The sequence below is a fragment of the Denticeps clupeoides genome, chromosome 4 (genome assembly GCF_900700375.1).
Source record: "Denticeps clupeoides chromosome 4, fDenClu1.1, whole genome shotgun sequence".
NCBI classification, from domain to species: Eukaryota; Metazoa; Chordata; class Actinopteri; order Clupeiformes; family Denticipitidae; genus Denticeps; species Denticeps clupeoides.
Genome location: NC_041710.1, coordinates 7,458,384 through 7,484,172, shown reverse-complemented (window position 1 = coordinate 7,484,172; position 25,789 = coordinate 7,458,384). Strand labels below are relative to the sequence as shown.

The 25,789-nt window shown below is 44.2% G+C and overlaps 2 protein-coding genes across 3 annotated transcripts; both read right to left on the bottom strand.

The window, feature by feature from the left end:
• Positions 1-5,141: 5,141 nt before the first annotated feature.
• LOC114788855 (RNA exonuclease 1 homolog) lies at positions 5,142-14,603 on the bottom strand. 2 transcript variants are annotated; one of them, XM_028977782.1, is made up of 16 exons: positions 14,477-14,603; positions 11,736-13,285; positions 11,537-11,647; positions 11,242-11,440; positions 10,985-11,124; positions 10,448-10,609; positions 10,216-10,330; positions 9,981-10,052; positions 9,578-9,718; positions 8,787-8,900; positions 7,901-7,974; positions 7,700-7,804; positions 7,458-7,573; positions 6,832-6,970; positions 6,605-6,725; positions 5,142-5,559 (listed from the first exon to the last, which is right to left on the bottom strand). In XM_028977782.1, the coding sequence occupies exons 1-16, from the start codon at positions 14,601-14,603 to the stop codon at positions 5,468-5,470; spliced, it is 3,378 nt and encodes a 1,125-aa protein (XP_028833615.1). In that variant the 3' UTR covers positions 5,142-5,467. The 2 variants fall into 2 exon arrangements, with proteins under 2 accessions (XP_028833615.1, XP_028833616.1); XM_028977783.1 differs by having other exon boundaries at positions 10,469-10,609.
• A 5,165-nt stretch (positions 14,604-19,768) lies between these two features.
• On the bottom strand, positions 19,769-25,762 carry mmaa (metabolism of cobalamin associated A). The gene is made up of 7 exons (XM_028977798.1): positions 25,584-25,762; positions 25,027-25,442; positions 23,735-23,857; positions 22,263-22,433; positions 21,964-22,049; positions 21,196-21,345; positions 19,769-20,309 (listed from the first exon to the last, which is right to left on the bottom strand). The coding sequence occupies exons 2-7, from the start codon at positions 25,409-25,411 to the stop codon at positions 20,022-20,024; spliced, it is 1,203 nt and encodes a 400-aa protein (XP_028833631.1). The 5' UTR covers positions 25,412-25,442; positions 25,584-25,762; the 3' UTR covers positions 19,769-20,021.
• Positions 25,763-25,789: the final 27 nt, after the last annotated feature.

Sequence of the window (25,789 nt, the reverse complement as noted above, 5' to 3'; positions counted from 1 at the left end):
GGATGAAGCAGAGATAAAGCGTTTGCCTGCATTAAGGAATCCATTTATCACCATTAAGACCCTTAGACTCCACAGGAATCTGAACTGCACTGGAACTACTGACAGACAGCAGTCTTTCATCAAAAATAGAGCCTTTCTCTCAGACATTTATAAATTCAGCACATACTTCCGGTCATATGTGGAAATCAGGGCATGCGATTAGCACTTCTGAATACTTTATTCACACCTGGCGTACACAATAATGCACAATATTCTCAGCAGAAGTGTATGCTATTTATGCAGTTGGCTATTAAGCTGTAAGTCTTCAGTTTTGGTAGACTTACAACCTGAAACTGGAAGATCATGTGGTGTCCAGCCAATGGCTTGACAGTTACAGTACAGGCCAAATGTTTGGACACTACTTCTCATGCGGAGTTATGTACTTCAGTCACTTCAGTCAGACTGAAGGCCAAGTCTCCACTTTTGTTTTAAGTACATAACTCAATGTTCATTCATAGTTTTGATTTCTTCAGTGAGAGTCTACCAATGTAAATGGTCATGAAAATAAAGAAACCACATTGAATGAGAAGGTGTGTCCAAACTTTTGGCCTGTGCTGTACATGATCAGACTAGGCAATCAAATGCAAAATAAGCTCAATTTTGTAGTAATAGTAAAATATCTCATGGTAGATATGTCTGTGAATGAAATGTGAGTTTACATTTTACACAACATTCCAACATTTTAGAATTGTATTTACAATATGTAGTTTCTTATTTATCAGTGCTCCTTCACGCATACACAAAGTTAGACCCATAGTAAAACCTGAGTTTAAGTGTGTGAATTCAGTGAATATGATCGCACGTCTGACCTATGTTGGCTCCCCACCTCCAAAATGTACCTTGGTAGTGTCATTGCATTGTGCATGTGTATATAAGACTTTATTGTATTGAACTTTTGATGCCATTGGTTTGGACATGATTGGCTCTGTGTTTAGTTTTGACAACAAATTTACACTGTAAAGCTATACACTGGCTACTTTACATTGTATTAAAGCATCATATTTTCAGTATTGTCTCAAGAAAAGATTCAATCAAGGATTTACAAAAATGTATACATCATATGAGATACATGAAGAGAGTAAAATCCCTGAAAAATTAGAATGTCGCTTAAATAATAAGTCGCTTTCAGCTTGTTTTAGTTGTTACTTTACAACTTTGCATGTGAATGTTAATCAAAATAGCATTGCACTTCTGAAATCTCTACATCCAATACAGTGTGTCAGGAAAAGTATTCTCATGTCCTGGAGCAGTGCATAGCTTAGCACCAGTTTGAAAACAGTGGCAGTCGTGTTAAGGATGTTTCAGTACAGGGTTTCCACGATTTCCCACATCCAATCAACTGTGTGGACTGTTCACCCCTGCAAAGCCTGTGGTTTTCCCTAAAGCATGTTTCGGTTGTGTTTACTGTGTTATTGTGTAGCTCCTGATATCCCCATCCTCTTTCTTTACCTGCTATTCCAGATTTAAAGTGAAGTGATACACAGCAGCACAGCACACGGTGCACACAGTGAAATTTATCCTCTGCATTTAACCCATCACCCTGAGTGAGCAGTGGGCAGCCATGACAGGCGCCCAGGGAGCAGTGTGTGGGGACGGTGCTTTGCTCAGTGGATCGGGATTTGAACCAGCAACCTCCTGATTACGGGGCCGCTTCCTTAACCGCTAGGCCACCACTGCCGCACCACTGGACCGCATTCGAGATTAAATAAATTCACCTGCCTTCCAGCTGACCTCAGTCATGTGCATGTGTGCAACTCGAACCAACTTGAACAGAACATGTATAATTAACGCATCAGTCACATGATACAGTGGCTCGGTAGCCGGACGACGGGAGCGTCTGCAGGGCCCAGATCCTCGGCTGCTTTTCCGCCGCGGACAGCGAGGTGAGTTTTTTTTTTTTCTGGTTGCCTGCTCAGCACAGACCTCCAACATGGGTGTGAGAAAGCTGGCACAGGCGATCGATCGATCGCCCGTTGGCTTTTTCTGTTTGTAGGTTGAGACCAGGCATGGCTTTATTACACACCCAGTCACCGGGGAGGATCTCGCTCGCTCTTCCACTCGCTTTCTTTCTTCCCTCCCCTCGCTCTCAGGAGCTCACTCCCCCGCGCCGCTACAGGCTTCACCGGAGTCGAGGAGCTCCCTCCTGTTTGCCAAAAGTGTAATCCCGCCATGACCCTGAATGACCCCTCCTCTGGAGGAAAGCTGCTTATGGGAGGAGGAGGAGGAGTATTGCATGTCTGCAGGAAGTCCACAGCTGCCCGGCTGCTTTTTCTACCTCTTGCTTCTCTCCTCCTCCTGCACTGGCCTCCAGCATTGATATTTCCCAGGCTCCCAGGCCAGCATGTAGAGACTGAAGTGAACACTGAACTCGAGAAAGAAACAGAATGAAGTGGAGTCGTTTCAGGGAGGAAAAAAAAAAAACTGGGTGGGATTTTTTTTTTTATATTATTATTCTTACTGAAATCACTTGCGTTCTCAGGCTCACCGCAGACAACCATAAAGACTTCATCCAGGCACTTTCACAGCAGAGGTTGGACGTGACGGATGTTTCCAAAACTCATTCCCAGCACAACACGTCAAGACTGGACCAAAACACACATAGTGAAAAAAAGCACAGAAGAACAGACACCACACAGCATATGTAGCAGGTCTCCGTCCATAAAACACACAGCGGGGGGTCTGACAATCTGGAGGCAAACAGATGTAACAAGGAGAGATTACCCACAATGCCCACAGCGCTTGAACGGTCCAGACAGGCCGTCTGTGTGTAAGTAAGTTTGTGTAAAGAACAATGGCTTGGATGGATTTGACACTGAACCTCGGCCAGTCTCAGTGTAACCATAGCACCAAGGTCCACAAACCAATCACAGGGTCAGTAGGTCTCCATGGATACGTAAGCAGCATCCTTGTTTTTTACCATTAAACAATCATTTAATGGGTGAGAAATTAATTCAGAAATCACCCACACAGGCCCTTCTCTGGGAGACAGGTCAGTAGAATTAGTATTGAGCCACCACAAATCTGCCAATCTATTGTTGTAAAATTACATGAATGACACCAGAAAATTATAAAAAATGTTTTTTCTAATTTGCCTGGTGAGTTCTGCCATTTGCCAGGTTCTTCATCTTCTGTAAATTTTGAAATTGATTTTAGATGTAAAAGCAAAAAAGATGGATTGAAGATGTTCACTCCCAATCACACTTTCTTTGACTTCATGAGTTGCAGTACATAAAATCCTGTCCTAATTCAATCACTAGATCACAGACGTCCTTCTACCAAGTAAGTAATTGACCAGTAATTTTGATTGCAACTAATTACTGAGGATGTGTGCAAAAAGCAACTGAGAGCCACTCCAGGACAAACGAGAATACAGGAGACTAAGCTGCCAGCCTCATCTCAGGATCACGGTTTCTCCTGCCCTGACCTGAGAAAAGGTCTTCAAAACAAAGCCACCAAGGCAAGAAACAGCAAAGCAGTCAACATCAGTGACTATAACATGCCCACTGACCACCAAAATCCAAGTCGATGTGCGCTGAATTTCTCACAAGGACTTCCTAATGCACCCTAATATTTCTAAGCAGATGAAAAATAAAATCTTTTCCAATTTAGCCAAGGGCTAAAGGGACCGTGTGGCTAACATTAAAGAAAACCAGGACCATCTGCAGTCCTTGTTAGTTTAGTTGAGGGATATTAATTTGTGTATTTTGTATGTGATTTATGGGCTTAACACTTGCCTGATTATAACACAATTTTCATTGTGGTACTTTATTAATGACAAAATACCTTTCCTTCTGTAACCGCTCTATGACATTTTTTAATAAATAAAGCAAAACACAGCTCTGATACTCTTAAAAGACTTCACAGCATGAGCTACTAAAACAAAAATAAATGAGGTTTTTAATATTTTCCTTCCATGCTGGTCAGAACTAATCAGAACAGAGCAGGGGCGGTGCTTTAACAATTCAAATAAATAAATAATACTTCCTCGCTCTATATTCAAACACACAAACACTACACAGGTAGAGAGTGGAGGTGGGAGAGCCATGTTCAGGAACAGCAGGCCCTGTCTGGATGATGGAACCCGTGGCTCAGCTGGCGCTGGAGTCGCCCATCTGCCAGCTCTGGTGGGAGTATTTGCACTTCTCTTGTCCAGCAAGAAAGCAGTAGGCACCCCAGCCAAGGCCTGGCCCCAGGCCCGGACACATCAACCTGAAACAACAATACAGCTCTGTCCACACACCACCCAGCGCTGCGCCCGTGCCCTACATATCACACGGAGAAAAGGCAGGAAACGCTTAGTTCACCTGCACCTCAGGGTGGGAATGAGGAGGAACACGCCGGAGGCCACAATTCAGAGAACAGGGGCAACCTTATGATCTACCAACATATACCCGGAAGGAGGTGTGTATAGATGCACATAAAGCAGGGCAGACCCCTGACATGAAATCAGAAATTTTCCAAATTCCACCAGTTCAGTGGTTTTCAAATAAATGCCATTACGTCTTCACTCTAACCAGACATGAAATCGATTCATCATCTAAATAAAAAGTGCAGCAGACTGCAAAAACTCAACAGAAATTCTCACAACCTTTAGCATTAAAAGATAAGAACGATGCATGGAATAAGCATGCAACTAAACCATCCAGCGCTGGAATTGACATTTGATATATCTCCACATCACAAAACATTCACGCTCACTAATCAGCCTGTAAATATCCAGATTGCGATGAAGGGGTTTTAATAGGGTTTCTGGTGCTTTTGAAATCCTTTCTTGTTATCAGGATACATTTAGATATTTCACGTCAGTGTTCTAATCAGCATGATTTAGGACTGCCTAGTGCCCAACAAACAACAAGTATGTAATATTATACTTACCCCCATTAAAAAAAATAAACTTCACATCTTACATTTTTTTAATGCCCTGGCGATATTGGCAAAAGCAAAAAGACGGCCAGAGGACGTACTTATGGAGAACCAGAACAGGTGCGATGAATTGCCAGCAGACCAATGGAAAGCTTTCAGCTCCACCCCGCACTGAACCACTGGTGGTTAATGAACACAAATGAGACAGGGGTTTCTCGTTAATGCATTTACTTCCCTTACATTCCATAAGTGCAACTCCAGCTCAGTTCAGCATCGCATGAACTGCATTGATCTTTAGTGAGATGGAACACTCATATGTGCCTCACCGTGAAAAGGAAACCAATCGAAAAGAAACAAAATGCAGGACCAGTCCTTACAGTCCACAACAGGGTTTAAGGACGGTGGAACAAAAAGCAAAAGTTTTATTAGAAGGGGAAAAGGAAGCAAAACAAACACATATATTAGATAGATATTTTTCTCTGCATGGTCACATATATACACACGCCTAATCATACAAAACACTCCTCTCACTTCAGTTTCATATGATTTGGAAACTAAGCAGTCATTAGAATCTTCTGATTTTGGAATCTTCCTTCACCCTCCAGAGAATCAGCTCCATGCAGGCTGCAGCATCGTCCCCAGTATCATGGTCTTCAGCTGAAACAGGGGTTAAAGGAATTGAAGGCGGTAAAACATCCCAGTTTGCCAGTTCACTCTACATCCTTCACTTGTCTGTTGCCTCTACTTCATACAGATTTATCTAATTCACAAAGTAGATGGAACATTTTGAACCAAACAAAGATTGTAAAAACAATTTTCAGATATTAATATTGCATGACTGCAAAACCACCACAGAAAACCATTACTTAGCAGAACCAGAAATAAGGTGCAGGATATTATATTTATATATATATATATTAAAAAAAAAAAAAAAAAAAAAAAAACTATGGTCAAAACATCTGGGAATTTAAAACACATTTACAGACCGCACAATGAATAGCAGACATTTCCTTAAGATAAGTGGAAACATTTAGGGCAAATGTCAGAAGGACAAACATTAAAATTATGGACTTGTTCCCTTTAGAAAGGACACAGACAATGAATCCTTGAAATCTGGGCCAGTCCAAGGACATCAGGTTATCTTTATGGTCCTTTGGATTTGTGTTCTTGAGTACTGGAATGTGAGAACATATACAGATGTACGTGTATTCTTTGTTGTACAGGTACAGGAAGGAGCAACATCCATCTCGCTTCTTCAGATAGATTCCTGATCAGCGCAATAAAGCAACAGGTGCAGAAAAGCACAAATATAAAGTAATTGATCATTTTTGTATTGTAGTGAACATTTGCATACTATTCTCCAGATGTGGCATCAAGGCTACAGGAAATTTCAGTCTTCACAATGCTTTAAAAACACAGAAATTATACTTTATACATGTTGGATGCACTTTTTTTTTTTTTTTTTTTGTAGTTGAGAATCCAAACATTACATTTATTTAAAAGCACATGGGGACACGACTTTGTCAAGAATCTTAATGCCTTGCCTTTTTTATATTTTTTTGGAACCTCAAAATTCACCACCGTTTTTGCATTTCAGAATGTGCAGGCATTAACTATCAAAGTAAATATTCTGTATTATCCACAGAGTAATGTAGGCTGATCATTTTGTATTCTGAAATAATTGTATTGTGGCTCAACATACCGCTCTCTTGAATGATCCTCCGGAGGTAGTCTGCGGTCAGGCTGTGCAGTGCTCGCTTGTGCGGCAGTCCCAGACGATGAGGAAACACCACGGACGTGTCCACAACTGTGCTGTGAAGAAGCTGAAAGAGGCACCGACTGCAATCATCCAAGTTACACGACGCACACGTATTGATTGACCAGGTACCCTAAGTTTTTTTTTCCCCCTCCTTCCCCAATCCAACTCACTTTGAGGGCACAGAGGTCACTCTCCAGGCTGTGGCCGATGAGAATAGTGTCCTTGTTGATGAAGCTCAGGAGCGTAGCTTGTACTTCATGCAGATTGGCACTGGCCCCCTTAACATCCTCCTCACTCACACCTGTAAACCTTAGTGGGGTGGAGATCAAACCAGAAAAACTAAATGCACTAAACAGATCAAGAGTGAATGCAATGTTTAACAGACATGCTCAAGCAAGTCCCGATTGCAATAATGCTGAATTAAAAATGCTCAAATGTGAATCTCTGACATCTCCGCTGGAATCTGCTGGAAACACAAACTGCTGCACGAGCGGCGGCACACTGGCCTGATATTAAACATGGTTGGCAGCAGCTGCATAAAAACAAATGTACAGAAAGCTCATATTTTCTCCGCGCCATGAGGGTCATGACATCCAGGCAGTCCAGCAACAATCTAAATAAAAGGAAGTTCACGGCTAATTTAATTTGTTGTAAGTGTAATTCCAATCAGGATTTATTACACATCTGCTGTAAAAGACAGCAATAGGCAGAAATAAGACCGGTTTATGGAAAATAAAATAAAATCATTCTTAAAGTACCATGAGTAGTGACCGCTTTAAAATAGAAAATCCCTTACCTGGTGTTGTAGTCAACGACCTCACAGTCAGGTCGCACAAAAGCATCATATATGACACGTAAACTGGAGTTGACAACAGTCACTCTAGCCAGTTCAAGACCTCGAGTTGTGTAACACTGAGGTGCCAGAGGAACAATGAGAAGGAAAAAAAAAAAAAAAAACCCAGCAGGGTCAATAATTGGAAAATGAGAAAGTCTATTCATATATTCGGGGAAATAGCTGCCGTTGCAATCAGTACTCACCATCTCGCAGTCCATGGCGTACACCCCAGGGCAGCAGCGCTCGGCTGGGCTCAGAGGCTGGGAGCTCACAAAGCCGGAGAGATCGACGGCGTCGTGAACGTGCAACTGCAGCCGGCACATTAACAGAGCCAATTAAAAATCACTACACCGAGCAAAGAGCTGGTGGCGAGAGACCGCACCGGCACAGGAGGTGAAAGAGACCTTGAATATGTGGCAGCCAGGCGTCCCAACCGCTCCTTCGCAGCAGCTGTAGTGAGACTCCACCCCACCTGGAACTAAAGCGGGAGAAAGAGAGAGAGCGCTCAGGAGCAGCTACCCAGCAGTACACTGAATAGGGCGACCGACAGCCGTTTGGATCTCCAGCCCAGAGTCACACATTGGCCCCCATCTTGCCTATACAATGCCCCTCTGGTCAAATAAACACTGTTTAGACTTTAATTTTTGTGAAGAAAAAAAAATAAAAAAATTTGACAGCTGGTAAGATCTGACATCCAAAGGTCCATGGTACATGGTCACCAGGGTCTCAACCATTTTGAGACATGCCTAAATGAGACAAGTTGGGAGGAATCAGGTGGTCCTGCTCAATGTGGAAGAGCAGCGGCTCAGCTCCGACGCTCTCCTGGATCACTGAAAGTAACTCCAGCAGCCCTGTGAAGAAACCTCATTTCCCTCCTCTTGGTGGTGTGGTTCACAGACCTCTGATTCTCCTAACAGGGTTTCCTTGTCTGAGGTGAGAAGATAGTCAAACTCCTCCTCAATGATTAGTGGATAGCCCAACCTGTATGGTATGAACCACAATGGTCTAAATGTCTTAAGAACAATTCACTCATTCTTTCTGTACTGATTTGGTAAAAAAAAAAATTACTTTTAATTGATAAATTATTAGATGAACATTAAAAAAATAATTTAATTTGAAAAATTCAATATCCCAATGAGACCCTAGTCTCATGTATTTTTTCCAGCACCAGTACACATATTACTCATTGTTAACTGGGCCCTGTTTGTCCCTACAAAAAAAAATAAATAAATTTAAAAAAAAATTCTCAATTGAACATTTATTTGTAGCCAGGTAAATAATGCAGCTCACCTTTCTTTTCAACAACTCTGCCGTAGTGGTAGTTGCACTCCTCCTTTCGGGTGTGTTTACCAGTCTGGCTCACAGAGAATGTAGCTCCACACCGGCAACAAATTCTCTTTAGAGCTGAAAATATACACCAGTTATAACACTGGAAGAGAATAGCAGAGAACCACAACTCACTGATGCACATGGGGAGCACAAGCTGGCCCAAACAGTCTGATCTAATAGAGCTGCTGAAGCTCCAGTGTATGGTAGTGAAAGGGTCTGCACAGCTGCAGACTGGTTGGGTGGCCCTGCTAATATGAGTAAGCAACAAAACGCATCAGAGCTGGACCATGGAGCAATGGAGGAAGGAGGTTTCATTTAAATCATGGGTACAGCTGATGGCATGTGTGTCACTTTCTTGGGGAAGACACGGCAACAAAATGGAAGGAAAACTGAATGAACCCTTGTGCACTGCAAAAATGGCCCAAGAATGGTTTGAGGAACACAAGCCAAGGTGTTGACTCAGCCTCCAAGTTTTCAACTGCACCTCTGTGGGATATGCTGGGAAAAACAGAGGCCAATCCATGGAGGTGCCACCTAGCAGTTTATAGAACTTAAAAGATCTGGTACAAACGCCCTTCAGAGAGCTAATGACTCAAAGTCCATGACTCAAAATGTCAGGGCAGTTTTGTTTGGCAAAGGAAGGGGGTCTCACTATTAGGTAAGTGGCCATAACATTAGGGATGACTAGTGTACAATAGTTTTAGAAATAAATAAATTCATTACAACACACAAAACTGACACTTTAGACTTACAGTCCGGACCACTTTTTTTCACATCTCCATACTGGATGGCACATCCAGCTTTGTGGGGATGCTTCATGGGATAGCTGTTCTCCTTGAGCATTTCTTCAGACAAAACATGCTCTTTCAGACTTTCATAGAGAGAAGAATCCCCTTCGGAACAAAAGACAAAGGTGTTTATCTGTGATCTTACTATGAGTGGCGTTGACCAGTCTATCATTTGCATGCCAAGAAGTAAACACGGGGACTGACCAAGCACATCCACTAGTGCAATATCGTATGGCGCTGCAAACAGCCAGTTTAATAAAATACTACGGTTCCACAATGAGAAACAATTGTTTAGGATATAACACAAAAAAAAAAAAAAAAAAAACTCAATCCTGTGTACGAGTGTGTGAGAGAAAGGGACCCTTACCAGCTCCATGTAAGGCACCAGAATCAAGTGCAATCTTGCCCTTTGATCGCTGCACACTCTTATCAGCTCCAGCTGAAAGATAGAATAGACAAACCACTTCCTCGCAGCACTTACACCATGAAGGACACCCCTTAGTAATCTGTAGCTTCAAGCACTAAAACAAGTTTTGATGCGGTGACCGTAATACCAGCAACTTCACAAAATTCAGCTGACGCGCGAGAGCGGCGGGGCTGACCTTTCACTGGAAGACTGCTCTGGCTCTTCAGACGTTTCAGTGAATTCACAGCCACACTCAGATACTTCAGTCTGTTAATGCTGCGATCGTACACCACCTTCTCCTCAACTAAAGCCTGCAACGGACAGTAATGCTGTGATCGTAATAGGACACAACGTCTTGATCAGAAGACATCTTATCCAGCAACAACAACTAGCAAACACTTCAATCCTTTAAGAAGCAAATCATTAACCTTCTTAGTTATGCTGCTGACCTTCTCAAATGCTTCCTGCACCGTGGCTGAGGTTTTTAAAAACTCTTCAACAAAGAGGTTGACGTAGCGTTGTCTGACATCATGAGGAACCTTGGCACCAACATCTGGCTTCACTTTTGCTTTGCGTTTGATGGGAAGTGGCTGTAAAAGCAATTGGAGATGCAGAAATTGTGGTTTTATGCCACGGCAAATCAGTTTGAGCCAGTTTGAGAAAACCACAAACGCACACTGAGGACATTGACGTTGACCAACATTTGATCAGTTTATCCGTGAGAAGAAGCAAACATGTGTGCCAAATGTAAAGAAATTCCTCTTAGTAGTCACACTAAGGACACTGTGATCTTGACCTTTGACCAACATGATCTAAACCAGCTCATCTTAAAAACTGAGTGAACATTTGTACCAAACTGGAATGGAATGTTCACAAACCAAGAGTACAGAAACACAAAAACATAATGGACGCTGAGTAAAATGGCTACTTTTCAACCATCACAGGCCCAAAATCCTATTTTTCACCTTTGCAGGCGTGAGCTGTGGTGGCTGCGGCAACGTGACGGGGCCGGGGAGCAGAGTTACGGGCACGGCGCAGGTGCCTTCAGGTAGGATGAAATGAACGTTGGGTGCCAGCTGCACCGTAGGGATTATTTTCACACACGCTAAAGCCAGAAATGAATGACATTTTTAGATATGAACTCAGACAGACCTGAGCATGCGTTTAACCGGTAACCTCTCATGTGGTCACAAGCCCACTTTGGGACCATAAGTGCTCCTACCATTCTTTATGGGAGCAGCTTGAGGAGCGGAAAGTGGCGGTTTTCTGTTCATGTTTGCGGTCTGGTATAGTTTTTCCACGGCAGTCACCAAAGATGCTGGTCTCTGGCACAGCTGCCCTCTAGGGAGCACTGAGGGTAGCTGAGAAGCTCCACCTCGATATGGAATGATCACCTGCGCTTTGGGTTTGCTGCTTGCACCCTGGTTTACAAGCGGAGGCAAGCAAAACAAGGACTAGTCAAGATTTCACATCGTAAACCCAAATTTCAAATACTGACATTAGATTGATGAGCTCACCTCAAATTTCGCGACATGTGCAACACGCTTTTTCTGTGCGTTGACCAAGTTGGATTTGGTCTCCGTCCCCACAGTAGACGTAGACTGTTCTTCTACAGAGTCAAGATCAACCTTCATGCAAAAACATGCACATCAAACACAAAAAGTAAAACCTGCAACCTACCTTGCTTCTGAGAATTGGTGGGTGAACGAAACATACCATAGGAGCATCTTGTAGGCTGGGATCTTCATCTTTGTTGGCCTCCATGAAGATGTTGTAGCACTCTTCCATCGGGTCTGTTTCAGACAACTCCAAGTCTGAGTAGCGGAGCTCATTCTCAGAGCTGGAATCAGCCTGGTTCTCCGGCAGCTCCGGCTTTGTCACAGTGGGGTCTTGCCCACAATGCTCAACACATGGGTCAGCAGACAATGGAGCCGACAGAGTCGGACACTGGGTGAAGCTTGCTGCATTTTCCAGTTGCCCAGCACTTAGACACACTGCTCCAGAAACCTGGGTGGTTGACGGACTTTGCAGATTCTGCCCAAGCTCAGCAACTGGAACATTCTGTGAAGGGTGTAGATGCATCGGACCTAAACACCCACCCTGCAGACCAACCTGATTATTGCCCATTAAGGCACTCAAACGTGCTGGAGTAGTGGAGGAGTGGACTGTTGGCTGGGCTTGGCCTGAGGGGTCCGCTTTTTCAAAAGAAACCACAGTAGGCAACTCCGTGTCCCCTGAAGATAACTCCTGATGAGCAGAAAGAAAACCGGCCTTAACGTTCCAATCGGCAACCAAGTCATCGCTGTTCATCACAGCAGGATCTGCTCTGTTCATGCAACTAATTCTCTCACTCTCATTCCTCATGTTGTCCAGGCAAACTGCGATATCATCCACAACAGTCTCAATACTGCCGTGGCTTTCATCAATTTGCTGCGAACTCATTAGCAAGGGTCTGGTAGGAAGGTCAGCAGCCCTTTTTGGAGATGGTACTTTCTCTGGGACCTTCTCAGCTGAAGTAGTTATTTCGGTCTCCTTCTTCTGGGATTGAGCTACTGTAATCTTGGAATTACAGAGTGTTAGGTTCTTTGAGTTTTCCAGTGCAGAGCTGGTGAGCTTCTTTTGGGTGCTCTTACCTCCTGACACTTTTACTGCATCTTTGGAGGGGACCAGTTTAGAAGAAACGGTCCTACACCTTGTTTCTCTTGGGACATGGTTTTTGGATTCACATGTCAAAGTAACCTTACACTGTTTTGATGGTTTTACACACTTCGGGTCTTCCTCCAACGATGGAATGTCAATGATGAGCGCTCCATCATCAGAGTCTTCAGATTCATGAAGAGGTGCAATAAGAGGACCACAACTATTGTCTTCAGTTTTTTTAACACCCGGCTCCAAAGTAGTTTCACATTCTTGATGAGCCTTGTCGGATTTTGGCTGATTGCTACACCGCAAGTCAGCTGAAAAATTGGAGTACGGGTCATATTCCAAGTCCGTCCTCGGCCTGGAGAGGTCCAGCACATACTTGGAATTAAAGTCCTTCCCAGCTTTGTTAATACTGTACTTGGACTGATATTTATCGGAGTACGTGGGAACAGAATCCACTTGGGCTGTGTGGTAACGGGACAGTTTCTTTTGTTCCTTCTCTACTTCACACTTGACTGTTTCAATTTGCTTGTTGATCCTCTCCAGCTCCAGATAGCAAGAGTCCTTCTCCCCCTTGCTGGATTGCCCTCCATTGAGGACAGATGCAATGGGTTTTGTAAACCCTAATGGAATCAGAACACAAAAACCAAGAGATTGCTTGGACACGTTAAAAAGGCTCATGATGTTATGAGTACATGGTTTTATGGTCAAAAAGGTTACATATAAATAAAATGATTGATGTGGGGATACACAAGGTCAGAGAAAATCAAGTTTTCATGCCAGTCCAACTAAAACCAGACTTAAAACTGTAAACTAAATCGAAAGACAATAGTGAAAGTGAAGTGATTGTGAAACACTGCAGCAAAGCTCACCGTGCACACGGCTAAATGCAGAGGACACATTTTGCTATCACCCCTGGTGAGCAGTGGGCAGCCATGACAGGCACACGGGGAGCAGTGAGTGGGGACGGTGCTTTGCTCAGTGGCACCTTGGCGGATGGGGATTCGAACCAGCAACCTTCCGACTATGGCGCTTCCTTAACAGCAGTTAAGCAGCCACCACTGCCCCTAAATCAATAGTCAAGATTGACCTAGATGCTATGTGCATTCTCCAGGATCTGACCCAGAAGCCATTGGAGAACACTGCAATGTAAAACATTGCACACGCAATGGTGGCCTAGCGGTTAAGGAGGCGGCCCCTGTAATCAGAAGGTTGCCGGTTCTGATCCGCCAAGGTGCCACTGAGCAAAGCACAGTCCTCACACACTGCTCACCGGGCGCCTGTCATGGCTGCTCAATAAGAGTTATGGTTAAAAGCAGAGGACACATTTCATTGTTTCACAATGACAATCACTTCACTTTCACAATTTACAGAACAATAAATCGTTTCAGACTCCACGTTAGGTAGTTGTTTTAACTCCTTTTTGGCCTGTTAGTTTATAGTACAATTATAAAATTTAAAAAAAAAAAAAAAAAAAAAAAACAAATGAGCACTGGCCAGCCAATAAATCGCCTTCCTTCCTTCCTGCCCATGCGTATAATGGGACGCGGACCATAAGCGTGGAAATAAGCTGCGTGTTTACATTTACAGCATTTACCAGACGCCCTTATCCAGAGCGACTTACAATCAGTAGTTACAGGGACAGTCCCCCCTGGAGCAACTTAGGGTTAAGTGTCTTGCTCAGGGACACAATGGTAGTAAGTGGGGTCTTCTGATTCACAGGCGAGTGTGTTACCCACTAGGCTACTACAACCCTTAAGCATCACGTTACGCATCATGTCGGGGAGCCACGGGAAGCGAGCGGACCGGCCTACCTTGCGCGCTCGGCGGCGGCTCGGCCGCGTCCTGCCCGTGGCGGTACTGGCAGAAGGGCCGGTCGCAGCGGCCGCGCTGGCGGAGCGGGCAGTCGAGCTGCGAGAAGAGCGCGGCGGAGGGCAGCATCCCGGGTGGGCGTGGCGGCGCGTCCACGCGGTTTATTATAGCGCCGAACGTCCGCGTCTGCTGCCGCGCTCACGTGACGTTGCGCTCGCGTGGCGATTAATTAGCGCAATTAATTCCGAATTGACTGGGGGGGGGGGGCTTCCTAGACACGATTAAGGCGGGGCTTTTATGGTGGGTATTAAACTTTACCTTAAGGTAGGAAGAAATAACAGAAAGAGGTTGTAAATTCCCGCATTTACTGCTACAGACACCAAGAAATTAGAAAATGTTGCTAAGAATAGTTTTTTTTTACATTATTTTTTATTTTTTGTTCAATATACATTTTACCTAATAAACATTTAACCTCACTTTATTAAATATATATGTTTTGTCATTTGTGCCATTATTATAGGTATAATAGATATTATTTAAATGCTGAACCAATAAAGTTCTAAGACGCAAACAACTGCCCATCAGCCAATAATTCAATTTCCTTCCCATGCATTTATAATGGGATATAGACAATAGGATTAAATATTCTATAACTAAACCGTGCATGGAAATTCATTGATGTAATCCCAGCTACTGGCACTGACTTCTGGGGTTTCCAAGGCTATCTTGGGTAATATTCCAAATTAAAGTGATTGCATTGGCTTTTGTCGGTGATGGTGACGTGGCCTTAACAGCACTGTGCCGTGGCTGACAGACCCTCTCTGAGGAATATTCTGTCATTACTGTCCTACTGAGGGAGACCTTGCATATAGTTCTAAGTTAATTAAGTTCAAAGGCATCTGTGGTTTTCAGTGCACTTTCAGGAAGATATAAATTAAGTTCATTTTAGTTTAGTTACAGTTTGTTACAAATGAAAAAAACTTGCACACAAACAGAATGAACAAATAGTTTTCTTACAGGATAATCCACTGCGGCGAGGCAGTGACGTGATTATATATTTCGCGTTATATATTTCAGTTGCATGAAATCGTTCATCATGTCAGTGTTGTCTTGTGGTAATGGTGGATGCATGCAGGCACGTATTCACGTGCCCTTACTGCACCAGATCGCCCCGAGGTAACCAGCTTTGAGAAATTCACTGACAAGCCAACCCCAAGGGATGTTGCTGGTAGGTAATAACAGTAAAAAAAAAAAAAAAGAGTTAAATTCCCTCAAAAAATTTGAATGCAAACAAGGTAACTCAAACTAAGACTACAATTCCCTCTACTCATCTCACATTGCCAATCCTTCTTGCTCATGCTGATTCCTTCTCTTCAACGTTAGAAGGATTTGGCAATTTTTAACCAACACAGGCCACCCATATCTCTCAGCATATTAGGAAAGCATTCATCTGGACCACATCCGCTGATCAAGCTTGGGGAAAGGATGTCAACCAGTGTGTGGCAGTTCAAACCGGAGATTATCTCATTTTTGGAGCTGCTTGAGAAAGCCGACTATTTTCCTGAGCTGAGTGACTCCTGAGCTGAGATTGGCTTTGTGATTTCGCTTTTGCTGTGGACGTACTTACACGAGAATGAGACGAATGTGAAACTACAAGGTAAAGACCAGTCTGTGCATTGAAATGTACACAAATGTCAGAGCCTTCAAAACCAAGCCTGCTTCATTCTCAAAGCAAATGTCAAACAAATAATTTGCTTATTTCCCCAAAGAGATGTGTGAAAAAATACAGGAAATCTCTGGACAACCGGCATGCAGAATTCTGCCGTTGGTGCTCTGGTTTCAAGCATTGAAATATTCAAACAAAATGAGTTGGAACAACTATCTTAAAGGCGAAACTCAGTTTTCTTAAACTGGACATGTTTTAGGCTTCATTAAGATCAGGCAAATTCCCAAACATCCAGAAGATGGCTCAGAGGATGCTGGCGGTGTTTGGCTCTTGGGAGCTAGACTAGTCTCCCAGTTCCTGCAAAACGTCCCTACAGCATGATGCTGCCACTACCATGCTTCACTGTAGGGATGGTATTGGCCTGATGATGAGCGGTGCCTGGTTTGCAGGTTTGGTCACATCACAATGACAAGCACTTCACTTTCACTTTAAATTATCTGCGCTCCTTCACGCATACAAAAAGTTAGACCCATAGTAAACCATAGTAAGTTTAAGTGTGTGAGTTCAGTGAATGTAATTGAACATCTGTCATAATTCAGGCCATAAACAGTCTACAATTAAGCATTTTACACCCAGCTGTGAAAGTCAGGCCTTCTTCGGGGCATTCCGAACCTCCCCATAATTTATTTGGCCTTGCTGGTCTTATCTCGGTTCTTCCCATACCTCCCAAGCCTTGGTTGGCCTTCGACCTTCACAGAGTCTCCTGCAGGAGTGCATGTGAGTGCATGATCTCACTGAAAGGGCATATAAAGTTCAGACTGTAACTGTGTGAAGGGTCACACCTTGCACAGACTGCAAAGGCCCACAAACATACAATGTGGTTCAAAAATATACTATAGTCTGTTCATTGTTTAATAAATTAGCAAAAACCTCAAATAAAGGTTTTTCATTTTTACATTATGGTGTGTTGTGTATAGAATTCTGACAAATTTAATCAATTTTGGAATAAGGCTGGTGGTGTGCTGTAAATGCATGGAGATGGAAGTAAATGAACTTTTAGGGAAGCAATCACTGATACACCAAATGGAATACACTTGAAATTGAATGTTCATCCAATCATTTTCTTCTCCTTTAACCACGTTCCTGGTTCTGTCCTTAAGGGGTGCAGATCTGGGGGTAACGCTGACCTCTGGTCAGGTACAGTAAATTGACCCGTGCCGAGGGATTTCACCCGTAGCTCCCAATCGTAAACAAAGTCCCGGTAATGGACACTGGCACTGGTCTGGAGGCCAGTGAAAGTGGGGTGAGAGAGAGCGGCAAAAAGCTGAGAAACGAAGCAGAATGACAGGATGGGGATGAACGAGCGAGGAAAGGCAGAGAGACGGGGGCGGATGCTTCTCTCCCTTCGGTCGACTTATCTTTGACAGCCTCTCTCTCGAGAGAGAGAGAGAGAGAGAGAGAGAGAGAAAGAGCTGTGGAGGGGGGTGTTTGTGTGTGTATGTGAAGCAGAGAGGTGGAGTGGTGCTGCTGGGTTTTTTTTTAAACCCAGTGAACATTAAGCACTAACACTGTGTGGGGGCAGGAGTGTCCACCTCTGTCACTCATGACCGCTCGCCGTATGCTTTTTTTTTTTTTTTGGTCTTTGTTCCTTGCTGGCGATACTGCTGGCCCTGAGGAATTAACAAGCAGGGTGAGATCAATTAGAACCTGGATTAAGTCTGGTTGCATTTTCTTGCCTGCGGGGGAACTAGCTGCCACCTTATTGTCATGGAAACCAACAAGGCCAGACCTACAGGGTGCTGCTGGAAATGTTGTAAGGCTCTGCTTACCTCCCCGCACCAGTGTTGTAGGGCGATGTGGTAATGAAGATGGAAGTGGATGATTGGCCCATAAAGGCGCGGGCTGCGATCTGGTCAGCAGCAGGGATTAGATGGGAACCATCCTCCACAATACAAGCATCTCGAGAGATGTGTGAGGATCACATCTCTCGAGTGTAAATACCAATTATTGTCCCTTCAGCTCCATTACGTAAGGTTGGTTCTGCCAGATACCATTCTGTGCTACCAAACAACTTTCTTTTTCTAGTAGACCATAGCAGCACACATTTTAAACTGATTAGACAAAATAAATTGTCCCATTTCCAGTACTTAGGCCTCGAGCGGTCACCAAGATGCACCTTGTAAACGGGTGACGCCACCATCACCACGCTGAGCTTTCAAAGAGCACACTGCCTCAGGGCTGCCCATGAAGAAAGTGTTAATGACGGAGTTACCCGTCCACACGCCTGCATGTCACCCACAGGGCCGCGTTCACAGCCACCGGCCCGGAGCCCCTGGTGGCCGTGCTTATGTGTCTCGAGGCCGGAAGGGAGGCACAGAAATAGGGAGCGGAATGGAAGGGCGGCCATCTGAGCAGTCGCCGGGAGTTGGGTGTGTGTGTGTGTGTGTGTGTTTATGTGTGTGTGTAAGGAGAGACAAGCAGAGCAAACGCTGTGGGGAGAGAGGGGGCCTTTGTTAGGCCACAGAGCGTGACCGGCAGCCTCTCGGCGAACACACAGCATGCTGGCGATTTGGGAGGCCATGGTGACATTTCACTCAACAGAAATCCATTCGCGTTACAATGGAAACAAACACACTTACGCTGCCAAATAACAGCACACGTCCACGGCGCCTGCACACGCATGTCCACTCACAGTCATTACATTGGGGCTTTCGTTAAAAATGGCTAAATAAAATGAAGGGTGACTTGGACTGTATGTATGCATGGGTGTGTCTGGGAAGGAAAAGACTGAAATTAAAAACCTTTCAGCTCAATCACGACCCTTCCCTCAGCCTTTATTGTTCGTACATGAATGGTCTTAATTCAACCCAGAATGCCCCACGCTGTATACAGGATCTGCAGGAGGTGGCCATGAACCAGCCCAGATGCTGGAACTGTGTGTGTGTGTATAGGTGGTGCTATTCATTGGCCAATCAGGCCATCGACTACAGAACAAGAAGGATATGGATGGAGGGGGTTGGGGCTCCAGACCTAATGAACCCATCAGTATTCAGAAAGCGTCGCCGCGCCAAGTTGTAGACTACAGCAAACGACATGAACTCGACTGCTCCTCAGTCTCAGCAGTCTGAGCACACGCTTTGCACATAATGCGCACGGGCATACAGAGGTAATCGATGGCTGAGGGAGGCCAGGTCGGTGGTCAGATGTATGCGCCGCTACGTGCATCAGGGCCAGAACAGCCAACAAGGGCGCTCACCTCCTAGCACCCATTCATCCGCGTTCCAGCAAGGAGCGGTGAAGAGCAAGCGCTGACATCTGAGCGATCTGGAAACACAAGGCCTCACCGTGTCTGCACCATTCCAGCACATCTTTTAATAAACACACAGACAGCTTTTACATAATATGCACAGCTCTCTGCTTCGCTGTGGTGCCATCTAGTGCTGGAAGTGGTACAGTCACCCCTATGACCTTAGTGTAAAAACATGACATGAGCACAACTCAGCACAGATATTCCACTTTGTCTGTCGCATGTATAGTGTCATGAGGCACAACACAAGCGTGAATTACAAAAGCCTGGTAATGTCAGAAATGACAAATCTCATTCAATTATAGCAAACGTTCCAAGAGATCACAGATGCACTAAATATGATTTATTTTGGCAGCAATAAAAAGGCTTCTTCCTGTTTGCAAAAGACCACGCATTTGTCATTGTGTCATTGTCTGCGGTTCAAAAAACACTTCTTCCTGGAAAACGTAGGTCCAGCAGATGCTGCTGATGACCCAGACAGTCCGAACTGAGTCTGTGCCGCAGCCTACAGGTGTGCAGCTCCATAGGAGGTCTTGACCTGGAAGTTGAGGCCGGTGGTCCACCAACTAGCGCTTCACTGACCAGTGCTGAAGGCTTTGAGCAGTAGGTCTGCGGCCAACCCTGGGGAGATGTCTCCTCTGGTCACCCTGCTCTCCAGCACAGGCAGCTGGGATCGAACGGCAGGATGCTCCTTGAAATGCCTGAGGGCATTCTCTTGGATCAGGTTCCACATCCAGACCCTCTGCTGGCTGCATCTGCGCAACTGCAGCTCCCCGCTGTGGAGTCCCGAGTCCCGAAACGCCAGCATGGTTTCCCAGAGCTCAGCTACCCCCTCGCCTGTCTGAGATGACACGCGCATCACCTGAACAAAAACCAGAGAGCAGGAAGAGGAGAAAAGGTTATACAGGTATACAATTCTCACAATAAGTTGGGGATATTGTGAGAGACTGGATGTTTTACTTTTTGGGAAAGGGAGGCAATTGTATTGGGGTGATAGACACACCTCATTATGTGTTTTCCATGGAATGGTACAGGTGTGCCTTATATTGGGGCCAATACCAAGAGACAAACCTTCTCAATGTGGCATCAAAAAAAAGTCATTCCAAGTTCAACGTTCAAACAGCCACGAACACACAACGTCACTTAACGGACGAGCAGCATCACCTGGCCATGGCGCGCCTTCAGGTGGGTGGCAGGCAGTCAGATGTTGCTCGTGAACTTGGTGTGTCTCAGTGCCATCAGCAGACGTGCATCAAGACACAGAACTACTGGCAGAGTTCATGATGGGGTGTAGTAGTAGCCTAGTGGGTAACACACTTGCCTATGAACCAGAAGACCCAGGTTCAAATCCCACTTACTACCATCGTGTCCCTGAGCAAGACACTTAACCCTGAGTGTCTCCAGGGGGGGACGACTGTCCCTGTAACTACTGATTGTAAGTTGCAGTAGACTGTCGCAGGTAACTCCACTGACACCAAGACACCGCTGTGAACGTTTGCAGTGGGCACAAGACCATGTGACCTGGACAATGCAGCGGTGGTCTACCGTCCAGTTCACATACAGAAAAAGCCCTCATATAAATAACAATAACTTATTGTGAGTAGTGTATTTTAAAGGGATATTGCATTTAGTCTTTTCTCACTGATTGGGTGAATTTTTTTTTTTAATCCTTCAAAAATAGGGCACGACACCAGAATTCTTATTGGGACACTTCTTTATATAGTGATGTCTAATTATGAAATTTGTACCCTTGGTTTCCAAGATTTTGACTTTTTCCTGAGGAGTTTCAGGGCACTCGTGTACTCTGCCTGAATCCTACGGGCAGGAACCAGGAGGTCACCGTCTGACTTCGTAACCACCACCAGATCGGCCATTTCAATTATGCCCCGTTTGATCCCCTGTCAGCACAGAGACAGAAAGCACAGTCAGTGTTACAATTAATACCTAAGGTCATCATCAAACCATAGATACGGTATGTTCTCCAACAAGAATTATTTTATCCTTGCCAAAAGCATTGATAGTTTTTACCATCTACCTGATACAGTCTGTGATTGAAAGCTTCACAATAAGTTTTTGACAAAAGGTTTGTCAACCTGCTGGAGGTTTTTGAAGTTTAATCAAGTTCATACCTCTCACGTAAAAATCACATCAACCCAGATATGATGTGGCTGAAGCACTTCTAACAACTCTAAGACTTAATTTCTAAGGCTTATTGTAAATTAAATATATACATTGTAATATTATACAGGTTAAATAATATCTGGTTCATAACTGTGTTCCACTGATGAATGGTGAAGAGGTTGCTGTCGAACTGCACAGCAGAGAATGCATTATGGTCTGTGATGGTACACCTTTAAAGTGGAGGTGAAATGTAAAAAACTCTTAAAAAGTTATTTTAGTCACCCCAGATCACTCTATACTATTTTCTGAAAATGTGACTTTTTAAAATATATAATGTGCATTTGTCATGTGGGACTAATTATTTTCTAAAACAACTCCTGAAGCTTCAGACCAACCTGGAGTTCATCGCCCCCTGCTGGTGGGATGAGTAACACAAACATGTCCACCATGTCAGCCACTGCAAACTCGGACTGACCAACACCTGAACAGGACACAAAGGTTGGTCTTCTACTCTATGCCCACGTGAAGAAGCCACACACACACGATCTATAGAATTCTGTAATCAATTATGTGTCAGAAACACTCAAATGCTCACATACGTAATCCATTGCCAATACCTGTTTACATCAAGGTTCACAAGGATAAATGTCTCTTTATAAACTGGTTTTCTGAAACAGTATGATGAGTCTCTTACCAACTGTTTCAACCAGCACTATGTCATATCCCGCTCCTTCACACAAAACAATGGCCTCGTTTGTGGTCCTTGTGACCCCTCCAAGGGTCCCGGAGGTTGGGCTTGGACGAATAAAAGCGTTCATGTCCCTGGAAAGTTCCGTCATGCGAGTTTTGTCTCCCATCAATGAACCTGAAGTGATAAGAGGTAACAGGAAGTGTATATAGTAACTACTCACTTTGTTCGTTTGATGAAGTAATTACTGTAAAAAATAAAATAGAGATGCCCTGCATCATTTAATGTGTTCACCACAGTGTAGCATCCACTCATCTTTAGACAACAGCTTGTAAACATCTGGGAACTGAGGAAACTAGATGCTGGATTTTTGGGAAATGATCCCATGGTCTTTAGTTCAATTTCAAAAACAAATATCAAATTTTGCTCTGGCCAACTCCAGAATAATTTCCCACTTTGCCCCAGTCCATGATAATTGAACCTTGGCCAAGAGAAGATGGCAGCATTTCTGGATCAAGTTCACATATTTTTTTTTTTTTTTGCAGTGCTGCAGATGCTGCAGTTGTCCCTGAGGACCTGAAGATGAGTGGCATCCAATATTGATTTTGCCCAGATTCCCATAATATTTGATATTGTGATACTGTGTACTGTTGATGATGAGATATTCAAACCCTTCGTGATTTTTCTTGCTCCTTTTTTACATCGATGTTAGTAAACTGTTCTTAATGAATCTACTTCATTGCAAAATGTTACATTTTATGCAACTGCTCTTCTAGATTCTGTATAATACACATTAATCACTTACCCTTTTAAGAAACTATGACTAGGGGACCTGCATTTTTCCACCTCGCATCAACAAAAAAACATGTCTGAAGTCAGTGGTGCAGTATTTTAATGTTATTTAAGTGTTTTAGAAATGTGCAATACAAAAGGCCCTTTTTTAAAATGCCATTAAACCAGGGACCAGGATTAAGTGCAACAGCAAGAACACAGCAGAACCAAGTGTTTCAACCCAAATTCTAAAAAAAAAAAAATGCTGCTTACAGTAACATATTGGGTTTCCCAATACCTTTTCTTGTAAAGGAATTTTACAATCTTCGTTTATGTTCCCTTTATGTACAAAAACAAGAGGTATGTTTCAGGCATTTCCTAAGCATGGTCTCACGTGGACTACTACTCCTCATCCAAGTCCATTAAATTCATCCAATCAGCTCCCGGTTGTTCTGTGCAACATTTTGTCCCTGTGCCCAATTTCTTGACCTCCTTGAATTAAGGCCTAGTCACTATTGGCCATATTGTCCCCACTAGTTCCTGGTTTGTTCTGAGTTGTGTCTTATGGACACAAAAATACTGAAGAAAACCTTGAAATGTCCACCAGCTCCACATCCCACTCCCCGCTCACGGTCACCTCCCACTTTGATGTGCTCTGATTGAAAATCCTGATTGACATTGCACAGATTTTTGGGGCAGCTTCTCACCTCCAGTTGTGCAGGATGATGGGTCAACAGCGAGAACAGACACTTTGTGCCCTTTTCCAGTAAGCATCTTGCCCACAACCTCGATGAAGGATGACTTTCCTGCCCCAGGGGGACCTGAGAGTCCTGCAATCACATAGGACAACCATTTCAAGATGTGTCATAAACATTTATTTCACCCCTACATACTGGATTATATGCACAGCTCTAGGGATGGGCACTGAAAAACAGTATTAAATGGGCCCTGTGGCAAAATGTTTAAAGAGAGGCAAACCGATATATTCCGATGTTGTTGGTACTGGAAGAATGAAGAAATTAGAATGAAGAAAAAGACAATAACCTATGGTGCATTTTCACTATTTGTTTGAAAACTGAATAGCACAAGCAGCTCAGACACTGGTCTTATTGACAAGGATGAGTAGTCATTATTAATGCCATCAGAGAGGCACAACACATACTGTACAGCTGTATCCTGAGTTTTATTACTCAGTAATAATTTAACATTTAAAGGTTTTCTTCAGTATTTTTGTGTCCATAAGACACAACACAGAACAAACCAGGAACTAGTGGGGACACTTAGTCTACTGTGCACTACATATCTATATAAAAATATTATATAAAAAACAATTTGGTATCATGCTATATCATTTATGTCATTTGATGTTCACTATAAAACACATCTTCCTCCTCTCCCTCTGTGAAACTTCCTAACCTGAGGTATGTAGATCAGATGGCTTTGTTAGGCTTTGATTCTGTATTGCCAAATTTAGAAAATCCACTCGTCCTTCAGAACTATAGATTTAAGAAGGTTTTACAGCCACAGATCATCATGCTGGGTTACAATGCATATAAAATACTGATATTTATTGTAGATTACTATCCAGCCTAAACATTTTATTAATTTCAACTTGCATTAACTGCTCAATTCAGGTTTATTCTCAAACCTGATTTTATTGGTAGGCCATAGAGACAGTGATATGTACAAAATATATCCAAATATCATATAGTTCAATACTTTGAGGCTGAAAATCAATATATGACATATTTCAATATTTTCTATTAAGTGTAATCCAGTCAAAAGAAAAGTGAAGTGATTGTCATTGTGAAACACTGCAGCACAGCACACGGTGACAGTACAAAATGTGTCCTCTGCATTTAACCCATCACCCTTGGTGAGCAGTGGGCAGCCTTTTTGTGCCCTCTTCTGCCTGTACAGCACATTGGTGCAGTGGAACTGCTGTTAAAGTGCTTTAGAAATAAAGTTGACATGACTACACGGGCAGCAATGCACTGACCAACTCTGAAGGCCGCTGGCTGCCCTTTGTCCTGCTCCTGCCGGTACGCCAGCACCCTCTGAAGCAGCGCCTGGGCCAGCTCCTTCTTCCTGGGATGCAGAGTCTCCACCAGAGTTATTGACTCGGCCAAAGAAGCCCTCTGGCCGCCCACAAGGCCATCATAGAGCCTGTCTAAAACACGCTTCTCCCTGTCCGTCAGGTCCACAGCGCGGCGGCTAATGACAGTTTCCGCTGAGAAGTCTCTGTCGTTCATCTGGGTCGGACGGCACGGGCCACAACGGAGCCCCATGGTGACAGTGGCGGCGCGTCGTCCTCTCCATGTCCGGCTGCGGTCCAGGGTGGGCAGGGGACGTTCCATGAACGAGAAAAGCCTAAAGGAGCCCATGCTGAGGCGCAGCGTGGCTCCCGAGTCGACGCTGAAAAGTCAAAGGGGGGGTTTAAACAGCGTCAGTCTGGCCCGCACGGCAACGTTACGAACACTCAGGCTCCCACGATACTGTTTACTCGCGGTGCTGCCATCGTACGAGAGAAATGATGGGCGTGCGGGGCGTCCTTACCACGTCTCGCAAGAAGCCAAAGCCTAGTGCAGACAGTCCGCCGACACAAACGCTGACACCTCGGAGCCCAAAAGCACGGCGCTTATTCAAAATTCGGGGTTGCCTGCGGGCGACGAGGCGTTTCTGCAGGCAACCTTGAACAGGTTCGACGTGACTCGACAGGCGACATTTTCCGGGCTTCATTCACTCGCTGAGGTCAAAATAAA

Coding starts and splice junctions, on each gene's coding strand:
- LOC114788855 (XM_028977782.1), bottom strand. CDS start 14,603: ATGCTGCCCTCCGCCGCGCTCTTCTCGCAGCTCGACTGCCCGCTCCGC. Junction 11,125..11,241: donor AGCTGCTCCCATAAAGAATG/GTAGGAGCACTT, acceptor TTCTGGCTTTAG/CGTGTGTGAAAATAATCCCT. Junction 7,805..7,900: donor CTGGCTGCCACATATTCAAG/GTCTCTTTCACC, acceptor TGCCGGCTGCAG/TTGCACGTTCACGACGCCGT.
- mmaa (XM_028977798.1), bottom strand. CDS start 25,411: ATGGGCTCCTTTAGGCTTTTCTCGTTCATGGAACGTCCCCTGCCCACC. Junction 22,434..23,734: donor ATCATCCTGCACAACTGGAG/GTGAGAAGCTGC, acceptor TTATCACTTCAG/GTTCATTGATGGGAGACAAA. Junction 20,310..21,195: donor CAAAATCTTGGAAACCAAGG/GTACAAATTTCA, acceptor GTTTTTGTTCAG/GTGATGCGCGTGTCATCTCA.